General features: G+C 39.0%; 1 protein-coding gene across 2 annotated transcripts in view; it reads left to right on the top strand.

The window, feature by feature from the left end:
- vps39 (VPS39 subunit of HOPS complex) overlaps positions 1-15,944 on the top strand; it is a 56,328-nt gene that overhangs the window by 12,924 nt on the left and 27,460 nt on the right. Inside the window, exons 6-14 of one of the 2 annotated variants that reach the window (XM_061886909.1) lie at positions 15-113; positions 203-295; positions 3,932-4,115; positions 4,207-4,327; positions 8,144-8,264; positions 8,414-8,540; positions 9,814-9,956; positions 12,015-12,155; positions 15,241-15,382. In XM_061886909.1, coding sequence (XP_061742893.1) covers positions 15-113; positions 203-295; positions 3,932-4,115; positions 4,207-4,327; positions 8,144-8,264; positions 8,414-8,540; positions 9,814-9,956; positions 12,015-12,155; positions 15,241-15,382 — 1,171 coding nt within the window. Of the gene's footprint in view, positions 1-14; positions 114-202; positions 296-3,931; positions 4,116-4,206; positions 4,328-8,143; positions 8,265-8,410; positions 8,541-9,813; positions 9,957-12,014; positions 12,156-15,240; positions 15,383-15,944 lie in introns of both variants that reach the window. The other variant, XM_061886908.1, reaches the window with a different exon arrangement.

Below are 15,944 nucleotides of genomic sequence, written 5' to 3'. Positions count from 1 at the left end.
CGTGTTGTTTCCAGCAAAGCAGCTCAGGAGAGGAAACACTGAGAATGTGTGTTGCGGTGAAAAAGAAGCTCCAGCTTTATTACTGGAAAGACCGAGAGTTCCACGAGCTGCAGGTAAAAGACAATACGCCTCAGTTACACTCTCGCCATATTATTTAAGTTTGGGCTTCAATCATCTTTTATTTCCCCGTCTTGTCCGTCAGGGCGACTTTGGGGCTCCAGATATTCCAAAGTCCATGGCGTGGTGCGAGAACTCCATCTGTGTCGGCTTCAAAAGAGACTACTACCTTATTCGGGTAGGCGTGTTTACCCGTGTGCTATCCACTCAGCAAACACAAATACACATCCAATGCAAGAGCTGTATCAAAGATGGTAGAGTTCACTTTGTTGACAATGTCAGTGATGCAATACTATAAACCAGGGATGTCCAACATTCGACTGGGGACCACAGCCGGCTGCATGTAAAGTGTATATATATATATATATATATATATATATATATAATTTTATATATATACATACATACATATATATATATGCGTGTGTGTGTGTTCCCCTGAAGAGCAGGGAAGCCTGCAAAACAGGCTTGTAGAGATTAGATGGCCTCCGTGAGATATATATATATGTGTATATATATATATATATGTATGTAGGTGTGGGAAAAATCACAAGACTACTTCATCTCTACAGAACTGTTTCATGAGGGGTTCCCTCAATCATCAGGAGATTAAAAAAAAAATCTCCTGATGATTGAGGGAACCCCTCATGAAACAGTTCTGTAGAGATGAAGTAGTCTTGTGATTTTTCCCACACCTACATATTGCGCTCTACCACGGTATCGAGCGCTATTCTCTGGATAATCCAATCAAAACATATATATATATATATATATATATATATATATATATATATATATATATATATATATATATACTGAAATACGCGTGTGCGTGCGCATACATACATGTATGTATGCATACATGTATGTATGCATACATACATGTATGTATACATACATGTATGTATACATACATGCATATGTACATGTATGTATACATACATGCGTGTATACATGTACATGTGTGTATACATACATGTATTTATGTATACATACGTACATACATGTATGTATGTATATGTATGTGTACATACATGCATGTATGTATACATGTTTTTCCTTGAAAATAATTTTTTTGTCATGAAAATCAACTTTTACTTTGAAAATAATTGTTTTCCTAGAAAATCAACTTTTACCCTGAAAATCATTTTTTCTTTGAAAATCAACTTTTACCTTGAAAATATTTTTTTTCCTTGAAAATCAACTTTTACCATGAAAATAATTTTTCTTTGAAAATCAACTTTTACCTTGAAAATCCTTTTTTTACCTTGGTAATCAAAATATTTTCAAGGTAAAAGTAGATTTTCAAAGACAAAAATATGTTCAAGTTAAAAGTTGGTTTTACCTTGAACATATTTTTGTCTTTGAAAATCTACTTTTACCTTGAAAATATTTTGATTACCAAGGTAAAAAAGGATTTTCAAGGTAAAAGTTGGTTTTCAGGGCTTCACGGTGGCAGAGGGGTTAGTGCGTCTGTCTCACAATACGAAGGTCCTGCAGTCCTGGGTTCAAATCCAGGCTCGGGATCTTTCTGTGTGGAGTTTGCATGTTCTCCCCGTGAATGCGTGGGTTCCCTCCGGGTACTCCGGCTTCCTCCCACCTCCAAAGACATGCACCTGGGGATAGGCCCCTCCCACCTCCAAAGACATGTACCTGGGGATAGGCCCCTCCCACCTCCAAAGACATGTACCTGGGGATAGGCCCCTCCCACCTCCAAAGACATGCACCTGGGGATAGGTTGATTGGCAACACTAAATTGGCCCTAGTGTGTGAATGTGAGTGTGAATGTTGTCTGTCTATCTGTGTTGGCCCTGCGATGAGTTGGCGACTTGTCCAGGGTGTACCCCGCCTTCCCCCCGATTGTAGCTGAGATAGGCGCCAGCGACCCCAAAAGGGAATAAGCGGTAGAAAATGGATGGATGGATGGAAGTTGGTTTTCAACGAAAAAAAGGATTTTCAAGGTAAAAGGTGATTTTCAAGAAAAAAAAGGATTTTCAAGGTGATTTTCAAGGAAAAAAATGATTTTCAAGGTAAAATGTAGCCTGTATGTTACTTAAGTAAAGCGCTGTACAAATGTTAAGTAAACAATGCATTATATAACTGGACTAGATCAGAAGAAACTAAATTCAGCTCTAGGAATGGAGAGTAATGAAGACCGAACACGGGTTTTAAGTTTAAATGGTACCAAATTATATTAAAGAATTATAGGAAAAATAAACAACATGTAAATTCGAATGGCCATTGACATTTTCAACATAAATTACAGAAGGTTCAATATTTACAATGTGATACAGTACTTGATTCAGTCCTTGTTTTTACCAAAGATGGTATAAGCGCAACACGACAGTTCATTAAAGGACCTCGCAAAGTCCACGTTGTGGTGGCAGAGTCCAGAGGGGTTTTAGTCAAGGTAACAGGGTAAATGTGAAAGTTCAGGAGGGCAGAAATGAACATGTTGCGTTTATGGAAAACCAAAAGGGAAAAAACAGAGCGGCTGCTGAGGAGCCTCCTACCCGCCCGGGGCTCGGTTGGGTGGATTCAGTTCGGTCGGTTCGGTTCCAGGCATAAAGCTTCAGGCTCTAGCTCGCCATCCAACATGGCCAATTCCGCAGATAAATCACACTTAAACACTCGCACGTCGACCCACGGCTTTAGTAGTTGGCTCCTGCAGCAACGTCCCTCTCGCTCTTCCTGGAAGCAGCCCACTACCGGATTTTATGCTTCCCACAATAGGTCAAGGATATTTAAGTAAAATGATATTCAAATAAAAATATATTTAACTAGAAATAAAATTCAAGGGGGTTTTGAAAGGATATTTAAATAAAATGATATTTAAATAGGGAGATTTAATTAGAAAGAATATTCAATGGGGTTTTGAAAGGATATTTAATGAGGTTTTGTCACCCAGGTTACAAAAAGTTGATTTTCAAGAAAAAAATGATTTTCAAGGTAAAAGTTGATTTTCAGGGAAAAAAATGATTTTCAAAGTAAAAGTATGCATACATGTATGTATGTATTTATACGGTGCTGGCGAGCCGCAACTGGCCTGCTGGCCGTAGTTTGAACCCCCCCTGATGCAAACGATCCGATTAACTCCTCTATTCCACTAAATGCAAGTAACTACCAGGGTCTGTAATTAACACTGCGTCTTAAAACGCTGGCATTAACAGCAGTGGCTGTAGGCAACGTCCTGCCAAACTTTACCATCTCCATGAAATGGTAACAGCTGTATTTTATTACCTTTCCATGCGCATTTAAACGTTGCTGCTCTGCTCTTGTTTACGATGGACTCATCAGCACTATTACAACATTTCTGCTCTGGTGTTTGATAAATCACCACGTGGTCAAAGGGAGCTACATTTTCCTTTTAACTTGCCCACTCACTTACTCATCACGCAGCCCACATACTGCCATTCTTAAAGGAGCACACACACATATGCTACTCCCACAACAGCTGCTTTAAAACACTCCTGGTCAAATGTGGCGATTATTTTTAGCACCTTTGCTTCAAACTAAGGTCAACATTTAAATAATGAACATTCAGATCTGCACAAGGAGTTATAAAGAGTTACAGGTAATAATGTCCTGCTGTTCGGTCCGGTGCAGACTGCTCTCATATGAAACGTATTTCAACTACATTATGCCAGATATTTGAAGTAACACACTAATTAAAAATATTCATTAAAAAGTAGCGGGGTTAAAATTTAACCACGCCAACCGGGGCAAAAGCCGTGACTGCCCTTGTGACATGCAGTCCAAATTATTGTTCAAAGTGAAAAAAAGTGTGTTTTTGTTGTTGTTTTTTTCCCTGTAGATGGATGGTCGTGGCTCCATCAAGGAACTCTTCCCCACAGGGAAACAGTTGGAGCCGCTGGTCGCCCCTCTGGCCGATGGGAAGGTCGCCGTCGGACAGGACGACCTCACCGTGGTCCTAAACGAAGAGGGGGTTTGCACCCAAAAATGTGCTTTGAACTGGACGGACATCCCCATAGCGATGGGTAAGTAGCCGCCGACTGGTGGCACTTGTCCAAATAGACCTAGCACTTCTATAAAAGAAGTTTCAGTCATATTTCATTGTGCTATCTTCAGAGCACCAGCCTCCGTACATCATCGCAGTGCTACCTCGCTACGTGGAGATCAGGACCTTGGAGCCCAGGCTGTTGGTGCAGAGCGTGGAGCTGCAGAGACCTCGGTTCATCACGTCGGCTGGGTGAGCCGCTGAAAAACTGTATCCCGGTTATCGATAATTAGGGACCGAATGTCCCTTTGGGACAGAGGACCCTATTGTATTTCTAAGGTTTTATTATTATTATTATAGCGCCGCCTCTTTGATCTGTAATTTGACCCTCTTAACATGCTTCAAAACTCACCAAATGTAACACACACATCAGGACTGACGAAAATTGCGCTCTATCGCTCCCCCTAGGAAAAAACACAGACAAAACTGCTTGTAACTTCCGTGAGGAATGAAACAAAAACCTCTATGTAGGTCTCACTTAGACCTAGATTTCATACACTGACATCCTTCAGCAAAAATCAACAGGAAGTTTGCAAATCCCCCTTCAAAACAAAAGTTTCCTAAAAAATGTCATTTTTGCCTCTTTGATCTGTAATTTGACCCCCTTAAAATGCTTCAAAACTCACCAAACTGGACACACATATCAGGACTCTATGTAGGTCTTACTTAGACCTACATTTTAATAATTGACATCCTTCAGCAAAAATCAGCAGGAAGTTGGCAATTACCCCTTCAAAACAAACGTTTTGTAAAAACCCGTCACCTTTTTTCAAACATTATCTCCTCTGAGCGCGCTTGTTGTTTCGCCTTCAAACTGGCACAGGAGAGAGATTGAACCCTTCTGATTAAAACTTGAGAAAGAGTTTTAATAACTGCTCCGGTTTTGATTTTACAAACCCTGTTTCCATATGAGTTGGGAAATTGTATTAGATGTAAATATAAACGGAATACAATGATTTGCAAATCATTTTCAACCCATATTCAGTTGAACATTGATTTAAATTGTCAGGAAAAAAGAGGAAGGAATTAAAAAGGTAAAAAGGTATATGTGTATAAAAATCCTAAAATCATTTTTAAGGTTGTATTTTTTGTCTAAAAGTGTCTGAAAGTTATAAGAAGCAAAGTAAAAAAAATAAATTTATTTATTTAAACAAGTGAAGACCAAGTCTTTAAAACATTTTGTTGGATTTTCAAATTCTATTTGAGTTTTGTCTCTCTTAGAATTTAAAAAAAATGTTGAGCAAATCGAGACCAGCTAGCTAGTAAATAAATACAATTTAAAAAATAGAGGCAACTCACTGGTAAGTGCTGCTGTGAAAGACTCAAACCGTCGTCTTGCGGGTTCCAGGGACCACCAAGGAAGGACATGCATTTTGAGCAGGTGTAGACTTCTTTTATTTTTCAAAAAACAAAAGTCTTTTGCATGTTGCTTTTCAGCCTTCCCGTTGTCTGCGTCTGCCTCTCGCTCTCTTCCGGGTTGCACGCGCTGCTGCTCGTGTTGTCGTCTCTCTCTCTCGTTCTTTCCTCTTATGGGTTGCTCTTGCGTGTATGTTATAGAATGTTTTTTGGGGTTTTTTTTCGATAATAATGTTACTAAAATTTCTTCTAAAAACGAAACATTCTCTGCTATGTTATATGTTGATATTTAGGTGTCAAAAAGGCAGTCAAAAGAGGAATAAATCTAAAGGTAAAAGTGTGGAAAATCACCCAATTGCAGGAAATGTAGTCTTGATTTTTGAAATGTTCTTTCAGGGCTTGTTGGCAGCACTTTGTGCTGATAAAAATGTTTCTCTTATTATCAGTTTTCCTCTTTTTTCCTCATAAATTACCATGCACAATAAAACATTAACAAAATGATGTGTCACATGAATGTTTTTTGAAGTAATACCTTTTTTGACATGAAAAAAACACAAGTAATTTGAAAAAAACTTGTGTTTACTTTTTGATATCAAAATAAAACATAGAGCAGTTTAGCGAATTAAGATGAAGTCAAATAAGTAAGCTTTGTTCTTCTCCTGGTTCAGTACAACAGTTTGACCAACAACAAAAATAAAGAGTGTCACCTCTCACATCGAATACACAATTCTATAAAGCAAGCTTTGTTCTTCTCTTGGTTCAGTACAACAATTTGGTCTTGATTGATTGATTGAAACTTTTATTAGTAGGTTGCACACTACAGTACATATTCCATACAATTGACCACTAAATGGTAACACCCGAATAAGTTTTTCAACTTGTTTAAGTCGGGGTCCACGTTAATCAATTCATGGTCAACAACAAAAATAACGAGTGTCACCTCTCACATCGAATACACAATTGTCTAACAAGCACGCTTTGTTCTTCTCTTGGTTCAGTACAACAGTTTGGCCAACAACAAAAATAAAGAGTGTCGCCTCTCACATCGAATACACAATTCTATAAAGCAAGCTTTGTTCTTCTCTTGGTTCAGTACAACAATTTGGTCTTGATTGATTGATTGAAACTTTTATTAGTAGGTTGCACACTACAGTACATATTCCATACAATTGACCACTAAATGGTAACACCCGAATACGTTTTTCAACTTGTTTAAGTCGGGGTCCACGTTAATCAATTCATGGTCAACAACAAAAATAAAGAGTGTCACCTCTCACATCGAATACACAATTGTCTAATAAGGAAACTTTGTTCTTCTCTTGGTTCAGTAAAACAGTTTGGCCAACAACACAAATGTTGAGTTTCACCTCTCACATCGAATACATGATTTTCACAGCCTTTGTTCAGTTCGATAAGATGGCAAAACATTTTAGCTCGTATCGATGTTGGTAGATGAGGATAAATCTATATAAATATAGTGTAGAAATGCACCCAATTGCAGGAATTATAGTCTTGATTTTCTAAGTGTTCTTTCCGGGCTTGTTGGTAGCACTTTGTGCTGATAAAAATGTTCCTCTTACTATCAATTTTCCTCTTTTTTTCTCAGAAATTAACTATACACAATAAAACATTAACAAAATGATGTGTCACATGAATAGTTTTTGAAGTAATACCTTTTGTGACATGAAAAAACCTTGTGTTTACTTTTTGATATCAAAATAAAACAGCAGTTTAGCGAATGAAGATGAAGTCTAATAAGCAATCTTTGCTATTCTCTTGGTTCAGTACAACAGTTTGGCCAACAACAAAAATAACAAGTGTCACCTCTCACATCGAATACACAATTATCTAATAAGCAAGCTTTGTTATTCTCTTGGTTCAGTAAAACAGTTTGGCCAACAACAAAAATAAAGAGTGTCACCTCTCACATCGAATACACAATTGTCTAATAAGCAAGCTTTGTTCTTCTCCTGGTTCAGTACAACAGTCTGGCCAACAACAAAAATAAAGAGTGTCGCCTTTCACATCGAATACACAATTGTCTAATAAGCAAGCTTTGTTATTCTCTTGGTTCAGTACAACAGTCTGGCCAACAACAAAAATAAAGAGTGTCGCCTTTCACATCGAATACACAATTGTCTAATAAGCAAGCTTTGTTATTCTCTTGGTTCAGTACAACAGTCTGGCCAACAACAAAAATAAAGAGTGTCACCTCTCACATCGAATACACAATTTTTCTAATAAGCAAACTTTGTTATTCTCTTGGTTCAGTACAACGGTTTGGCCAACAACAAAAATAAAGAGTGTCACCTCTCACATCGAATACACAATTTTCACAGCCTTTGTTCAGTTCGATGAGATGGCAAAACATTTTAGCTCATACTGATGTTGGTAGATGAGAATAAATCGAAATAAATATAGTGTAGAAATGCACCCAATTGCAGGAAGTGTAGTCTTAATTTTCAACATTTTATTTTGGGGCTTTCCTGTGCTGATAGAAATGTTCCTCTTTTTTTTTTGTCAGTTTTCCTCTCTTTTTCCCAAAAAATGCTCACTTTCCTGATCCTGCTGGCACTGGTTCACCTGGATGGTTTCCATCTCATAATTACGCAACGTTTCGACCCCTACTAATATCGTTTTCTTCTTTGCCAGGCCAAATATCGTGTACGTGGCCAGCAACCACTTTGTGTGGCGCCTGGTGCCCGTGTCCATCGCCACGCAGATCCGCCAGCTCCTCCAGGACAAACAGTTCGAACTTGCTCTTCAGCTGGCAGTGAGTATACCCCTTTTTATTGTAGTCCTCACGACCTTGAGTCGAGTCAAACTATTTCATTCGGAATGTCGGCCGTCACGGCTGGAAGATGATGACGACCAACAAAACAAAGAGTACTGCAGGGGTTGTTTGTTTTTCTCTACCAGAAGATGAAGGACGATTCAGACGGTGATAAGAAGCAGCAGATCCACCACATCCAGAACCTTTATGCCTTCAACCTGTTCTGCCAGAAGAGATTTGATGACTCCATGCAGGTGTTCGCCAAACTCGGCACAGGTGGGAGGCCCTCATCCTTTCAGGTGGTCCAATGTAACAGTCCCAATGTAATTTCAGTTCTTATGTGTCTTGTACTTGTTAAAGAATGGACGATGATAAAGCATCCTGATAATAGTACTTGGCCAAGTTTTATACTTATATTTAGACTTCCTTTTTATTGTCCTTCAAATTTGAACTTTACAGCACAGATAAGAATGAAATTTCGTTACATAAGCTCATCTTAGTGCAGGATAAAAAAGCAATAAGGTGCATACATTATTAAATAAATATATATAAATAATTATATACATATATATATATATAATAGATAAATATATTTAAACATATATAAATAAATAAATAAATAAATAGATTACTGTACAGATAAATATATTGCACTTGTTCACATGCGTCCACGTTTATGGATGTATGTTATGTCTTTTTTTATTCCAAATTTTCTTTTTTATTCCATTATTATTTTTTTATTTTATTATTTTTTACTAAAGCTTGAGGAGACCAGCCCTTGCAATGCGATAATAGCATCAGCAAGAAGAGGAGGAAATCCTAACAAAAAGAATCTGCTTATGTAAAGGGATAAACAGCCCCTCTCGCCCAGAAAGGAGCGCGGCTGCTTCTTCAAAACAGATAAAGAACTGGCCAAAACAGCTTAACACAAAACAAAGAGTTTACTAGCGGACATAAGATAAAAGCAAGGATGTCACTAGAAAACACAGTACATGGGAAAATACTAGCTGCTTTAAACATGACTATGGATTAAAAAAAAGTACACTTCAAAATACTTACAGAGTGTATTGGAATAAATTGAGAACAGGAAATGAACGAAATGTCAAACTGAATTGCCTTACAAAGTAAACAGAGACAGAATGCTGGACGACAGCAAAAACTTACACAATGTACATCCGTACGGGACACGACAATCAACAGTGTCCTCACAAAGGATAGCAACAACGTAAATAGCCTCGCTTGCTAACACAAAGCAGGTGCGCGGAATAGCGCTCAAAGGAAGACATGAAACTGCTACAGGAAAAACACCAACAAAACAGGTATGGCCACCAAAATAACAGCGCAAGACGAGAACGAAAGCATTATACACAGGAAGACACCAGCAAACTCAAAATAAGGCACAACGACCTGGTGGAGTTACATTTTTTTGACATTTCTGCTGGTGGTGTGACTCAGTATTTTTTCATGACAAAAATGTGCCTTGCCTCAAAAAAAGGTTGAAAAAAACTGTTGTAAATAAACACAAAGCTATATGTTCCACATCCCAAAGATCCCACACACGTGATCGGCCTGTACCCGGACCTGCTGCCGTCCGACTACCGCAAGCAGCTGCACTACCCCAACCCTCTGCCGGCCCTGTCGGGGGCAGAACTGGAGAAGGCTCACCTGGCGCTCATCGATTACCTCACCCAGGTCTGTCCTTGTGGCCCCGCCTCAGTGCAGCAGCATCCTTCTTCTCCTTCTCCTCCTCCTTCTTCTTCACCTTCTTCTTCTTCTTCTCCTCCTTCTACTTCTTCTCCTTCCTTTCACCTTCTTCTTCTTCTTCACCTTCTTTTTCTCCTCCTCCTTCTTCACCTTCTTCTTCATCTTAACCTTCTTCTTCTTCACTTTCTTCTTCACCTTCTTCTTCTTCACCTTCTTTTACTTCTTTACCTTCTTCTTCTTCTTCTTCACCTTCTTCTTCTTCTTTACCTTCTACTTCTTTACCTTCTTCTTCTTCTTCTTCACCTTCTTCATCTTCACCTTCTTCATCTTCTTTACCTTCTTCCTCTTCACCTTCTTTACCATTTTCTTCTCCTTCAGCTTCTTCTTCACCTTCACCTTCTTCAGCTTCTTCACGTTCAGCTTCTTCACCTTCTTTTCCACCATCTTCTTCTTCACATTCTTTACATCTTCTTCACCTTCTTCTTATTCCTATTCTTCTTCAGCTTCTTCTTCTTCTTCACCTTCTTTTACTTCTTTACCTTCTTCTTCTTCACCTTCTTCTTCTTCTTTACCTTCTACTTCTTTACCTTCTTCTTCTTCTTCTTCACCTTCTTCATCTTCACCTTCTTCATCTTCTTTACCTTCTTCCTCTTCACCTTCTTTACCATTTTCTTCTCCTTCAGCTTCTTCTTCTTCACCTTCTTCAGCTTCTTCTTCACCTTCACCTTCTTCAGCTTCTTCACGTTCAGCTTCTTCACCTTCTTTTCCACCATCTTCTTCTTCACATTCTTTACATCTTCTTCACCTTCTTCTTCTTATTCCTATTCTTCTTCACCTTCTTCAGCTTCTTCTTCTTCTTCACCTTCTTTTACTTCTTTACCTTCTTCTTCTTCACCTTCTTCTTCTTCTTTACCTTCTACTTCTTTACCTTCTTCTTCTTCACCTTCTTCATCTTCACCTTCTTCATCTTCTTTACCTTCTTCCTCTTCACCTTCTTTACCATTTTCTTCTCCTTCAGCTTCTTCTTCTTCACCTTCTTCAGCTTCTTCTTCACCTTCACCTTCTTCAGCTTCTTCACCTTCAGCTTCTTCACCTTCCTTTCCACCATCTTCTTCTTCACATTCTTTACATCTTCTTCTTCACCTTCTTCTTCTTATTCCTATTCTTCTTCACCTTCTTCAGCTTCTTTTTCTTCTTCACCTTCTTTTACTTCTTTACCTTCTTCTTCTTCTTTACCTTCTACTTCTTTACCTTCTTCTTCTTCTTCTTCACCTTCTTCATCTTCACCTTCTTCATCTTCTTTACCTTCTTCCTCTTCACCTTCTTTACCATTTTCTTCTCCTTCAGCTTCTTCTTCTTCACCTTCTTCAGCTTCTTCTTCACCTTCACCTTCTTCAGCTTCTTCACCTTCAGCTTCTTCACCTTCTTTTCCACCATCTTCTTCTTCACATTTTTTACTTCTTCTTCTTCACCTTCTTCTTCTTATTCCTATTCTTCTTCAGCTTCTTCTTCTTCAACTTCTTCTTCTTCTTCAGCTTTTTCTTCTACTTCTTCTTCTTCACCTTCTTCTTCAGCTTCTTCACCTTCTTCTTCATCTTCACCTTCTTCATCTTCTTTACCTTCTTCATCCTCTTCACCTTCTTTACCAGCTTCTTCTTCAGCTTCTTCTTCTTCACCTTCTTCTTCTTCAGCTTCTTCACCTTCTTCTTCATCTTTTCCACCATCTTCTTCTTCTTCACCTTCTTCAGCTTCTTGTTCTTCTTCACCTTCTTGTCCTTCTTCAGCTTTTTCCTCTACTTCTTCTTCACCTTCTTCATCTTTTCCACCATCTTCTTCTTCTTCACATTCTTTACATCTTCTTCTCCACCTTCTTCTTCTTCTTATTCTTCTTCTTCACCTTCTTCAGCTTCTTCTTCTTCTTCAGCTTTTTCCTCTACTTCTTTTTCTTCTTCACCTTCTTCTTCATCTTCACCTTCACCCTTTTCTTCTTCTTCTTCACCTTCACCTTCTTCTTCACCTACTTCTTCTTCATCTTCTTCTTCACAGAAACGCAGCCACTTGGTGAAGCAGCTCAACGACTCCGACCCGTCCACCACGTCGCCGCTGATGGAGGGCACGCCCACCATTAAGAGCCGCAAGAAGCTCCTGCAGATCATCGACACCACCCTGCTGAAATGTTACCTGCACGTAAGCACTCTTTCCTACCAGCACTCTTCTCAATCCCTGACCTGGTCATCCTAGGATCTTTCCTGCGATGTAGTTTGATAGCTCCAGTGGTTTACCACACATAGTAGATCAGAGACCTTGACTGGAGACAGCCGTAGGAGCTTGATCAGGACTGTCAAACTTGTTTTCAATGTCTGTATTAGTATTATAAACTTACAATGGCATTCTTTTTGTATTGTTTGATTTCGGTTTCACAAATTCCTCAGCAAATTCAGCAAAACGTCACCATTTAGCTGATTGGAGAGCTAGCTTCAGTTTAAATATAAGAAATTAATATTCTTCTGTAGAATCCAATCATGTGCAAATTAGACAAGAATGTAACGTGTGATATGAACTTATTAGATGCAAAGTGAGATATGTCAAGCCTTTTTTGGGTATAACTTTGATATTGGTGTCTTTGAATTGAACATCTCTAAGTCCATGAAGGTTGTCATTAATCCTGGTGCTTGTCCTCTCGGGGCATTCAATCCATCACAACTGGACTTCTCGCTTTGTCCTGGAAGACTTTTCACCTCTCATCCAAGTAGACTTCATCAGTTTTTGATCAGAGACTTAGATTGGTCACATGTAGTCTTAGACTTAGATTGGTCACATCTAGCTAGTCTTAGTCTTAGATTGGTCACATCTAGTCATAGACTTAGATTGGTCACATCTAGTCATAGACTTAGATTGGTCACATCTAGTCATAGACTTAGATTGGTCACATCTAGTCATAGACTTAGATTGGTCACATCTAGTCATAGACTTAAATTGGTCACATCTAGTCTTAGACTTAGATTGGTTACATGTAGTCTTAGTCTTAGATTGGTCAAGTCTAGTATTAGATTGGTCAAATCTAGTCTTAGATTGGTCACATCTAGTCTTTGAATCCGATTGGTCACATGTAGTCTTAGACGTAGATTGGTCACATGTAGTCTTAGTCTTAGATTGGTTACATGTAGTCTTAGTCTTAGATTGGTCACATCTAGTCTTAGACTTAGATTGGTCACAGCTAGTCTTGGACTTAGATTGGTCGCATCTAGTCATAGACTTAAATTGGTCACATCTAGTCATAGACTTAGATTGGTTACATGTAGTCTTAGTCTTAGATTGGTCAAATCTAGTCTTAGATTGGTCAAATCTAGTCTTAGATTGGACACATCTAGTCTTTGACTTCGATTGGTCACATGTAGTCTTAGACTTCGATTGGTCACATGTAGTCTTAGACTTCGATTGGTCACATGTAGTCTTAGACTTAGATTGGTCACATCTAGTCTTAGACTTACATTGGTCACATCTAGTCTTAGAGTTAGATCGGTCACATGTAGTCTTGGACTTAGATTGGTTACATGTAGTCTTAGTCTTAGATTGGTCACATCTAGTCATAGATTTAGATTGGTCACATCTAGTCATAGACTTAGATTGGTCACATCTAGTCTTAGACGTAGATTGGTCACATGTAGTCTTAGTCTTAGATTGGTTACATGTAGTCTTAGTCTTAGATTGGTCACATCTAGTCTTAGACTTAGATTGGTCACATCTAGTCTTAGACTTAGATTGGTCACATCTAGACTTAGATTGGTCACATCTAGTCTTAAATTCGTCACATCTAGTGTTAGACTTAGATTGGTCACATGTAGTCTTAGTCTTAGATTGGTCACATCTAGTCATAGATTTAGATTGGTCACATCTAGTCATAGACTTAGATTGGTCACATCTAGTCTTAGACGTAGATTGGTCACATGTAGTCTTAGTCTTAGATTGGTTACATGTAGTCTTAGACTTAGATTGGTCACATCTAGTCTTGGACTTAGATTGGTCACATCTAGTCTTAGACTTAGATTGGTCACATCTAGACTTAGATTGGTCACATCTAGTCTTAAATTGGTCACATCTAGTGTTAGACTTAAATTGGTCACATGTAGTCTTAGTCTTAGATTGGTCACATGTAGTCTTAATCTTAGATTGGTCACATCTACTCTTAGATTGGTCACATGTAGTCTTAGACTTATATTGGTCACATCTAGTCTTAGATTGGTCACATGTAATCTTAGACTTAGATTGGTCACATCTGGTCTTGGACTTAGATTGGTCACATCTTGTCTTAGACTTAGATTGGTCACATGTAGTCTTAGACTTCGATTGGTCACATCTAGTCTTAGACTTAGACTGGTCACATCTAGTCTTAGACTTAGATTGGTCACATCTAGTCTTAGACTTAGATTGGTCACATCTAGACTTAGATTGGTCACATCTAGACTTAGATTGGTCACATCTAGTCTTAAATTGGTCACATCTAGTGTTAGACTTAGATTGGTCACATGTAGTCTTAGTCTTAGATTGGTCACATCTAGTTTTAGACTTAGATTGGTCACATGTAGTCTTAATCTTAGATTGGTCACATCTACTCTTAGATTGGTCACATCTAGTCTTAGATTGGTCACATGTAGTCTTGGACTTAGATTGGTCACATCTGGTCTTGGACTTAGATTGGTCACATCTTGTCTTAGACTTAGATTGGTCACATGTAGGCTTAGACTTAGATTGGTCACATGTAGTCTTAGACTTCGATTGGTCACATGTAACTTTAGTCTTAGATTGGTCACATCTTGTCTTAGATTGGTCACATGTAGTCTTAGACTTCGATTGGTCACATGTAACTTTAGTCTTAGATTGGTCACATCTAGTCTTAGATTGGTCACATGTAGTCTTAGACGTAGATTGGTCACATGTAGTCTTAGACGTAGATTTGTCACATGTAGTCTTATACTTCGATTGGTCACATGTAGCTTTAGTCTTAGATTGGTCACATCTAGTCTTGGACTCAGATTTGTCACATGTAGTCTTAGACTTAGATTGGTCACATCTAGTCTGTTCTAGTTGCGATGGATTGAATGCCCCAAGACAGAAAACGTAAGTTTCCAGACACCGGTCCAATCCAAGGGTCTCACATCAGGACACCAAACAAACACGTGTGAGGTCCCCTGCTTCCAATCTTGGTTGTGTACAAACAAACGTTGCTCGGGAACCCGGCTCTAAGGTTCTTGTGCTGATTGTGCGGCTTTAGACCAACGTGGCCCTGGTGTCGCCCCTGCTGCGCCTGGAGAACAACCACTGCCACATCGAGGAGAGCGAATACGTCCTGAAGAAGGCGCACAAGTACAGCGAGCTCATCATCCTCTACGAGAAGAAGGGCCTGCACCAGAAAGGTAGGCCACCACCTCAGGAGAAATACCTGCAAGACAACAACGCTGACTGTTGATGGTATCAATGTTCAGGATGCCAGTCATAGTCCTTCATGCAGTTCTTGACTTGGATGCGTGCCCCTGAGAGCGAGAGTGCCGTCTGCTTGCAGTTTGTCCTGATGGATGTGACATTGACTCATTTTAATAGATGCCAGCTTTTGTGTTTGGATGGAAGCCATGGCGAGCATTGTTTGTTCTCACGGGGGTTTTCCTTCCACCAGCAGCAGCACTTTTGCCTCATGGTTTTTGTTTCCTGGCCAAGGCTGCTGAGCGCCTGCTTTTTTTTTTCTGTTTTTAATTCAGACTCTAGTCCAGTCCTCGCCCTCCAGCCCCGTATGTAGTCTTAGACTTAGATTGGTCACATCTAGTCTTAGATTTAGACTTATATTGGTCACATCTAGTCTTAGACCTTAGACTTAAATTGGTCACATCTAGTCTTAGACCTTAGATTTAAATTGGTCACATGTAGTCTTAGACTTAGATTGGACACTTCTAGTCTTAAATTTAGATTGGTCACTTCTAGTCT

The sequence above is a fragment of the Nerophis ophidion genome, linkage group LG24 (genome assembly GCF_033978795.1).
Source record: "Nerophis ophidion isolate RoL-2023_Sa linkage group LG24, RoL_Noph_v1.0, whole genome shotgun sequence".
In the NCBI taxonomy this organism is placed as follows: Eukaryota; Metazoa; Chordata; class Actinopteri; order Syngnathiformes; family Syngnathidae; genus Nerophis; species Nerophis ophidion.
Note: the sequence above shows the minus strand (reverse complement) of the source record. Positions and strands in the feature narration are given on the sequence as shown.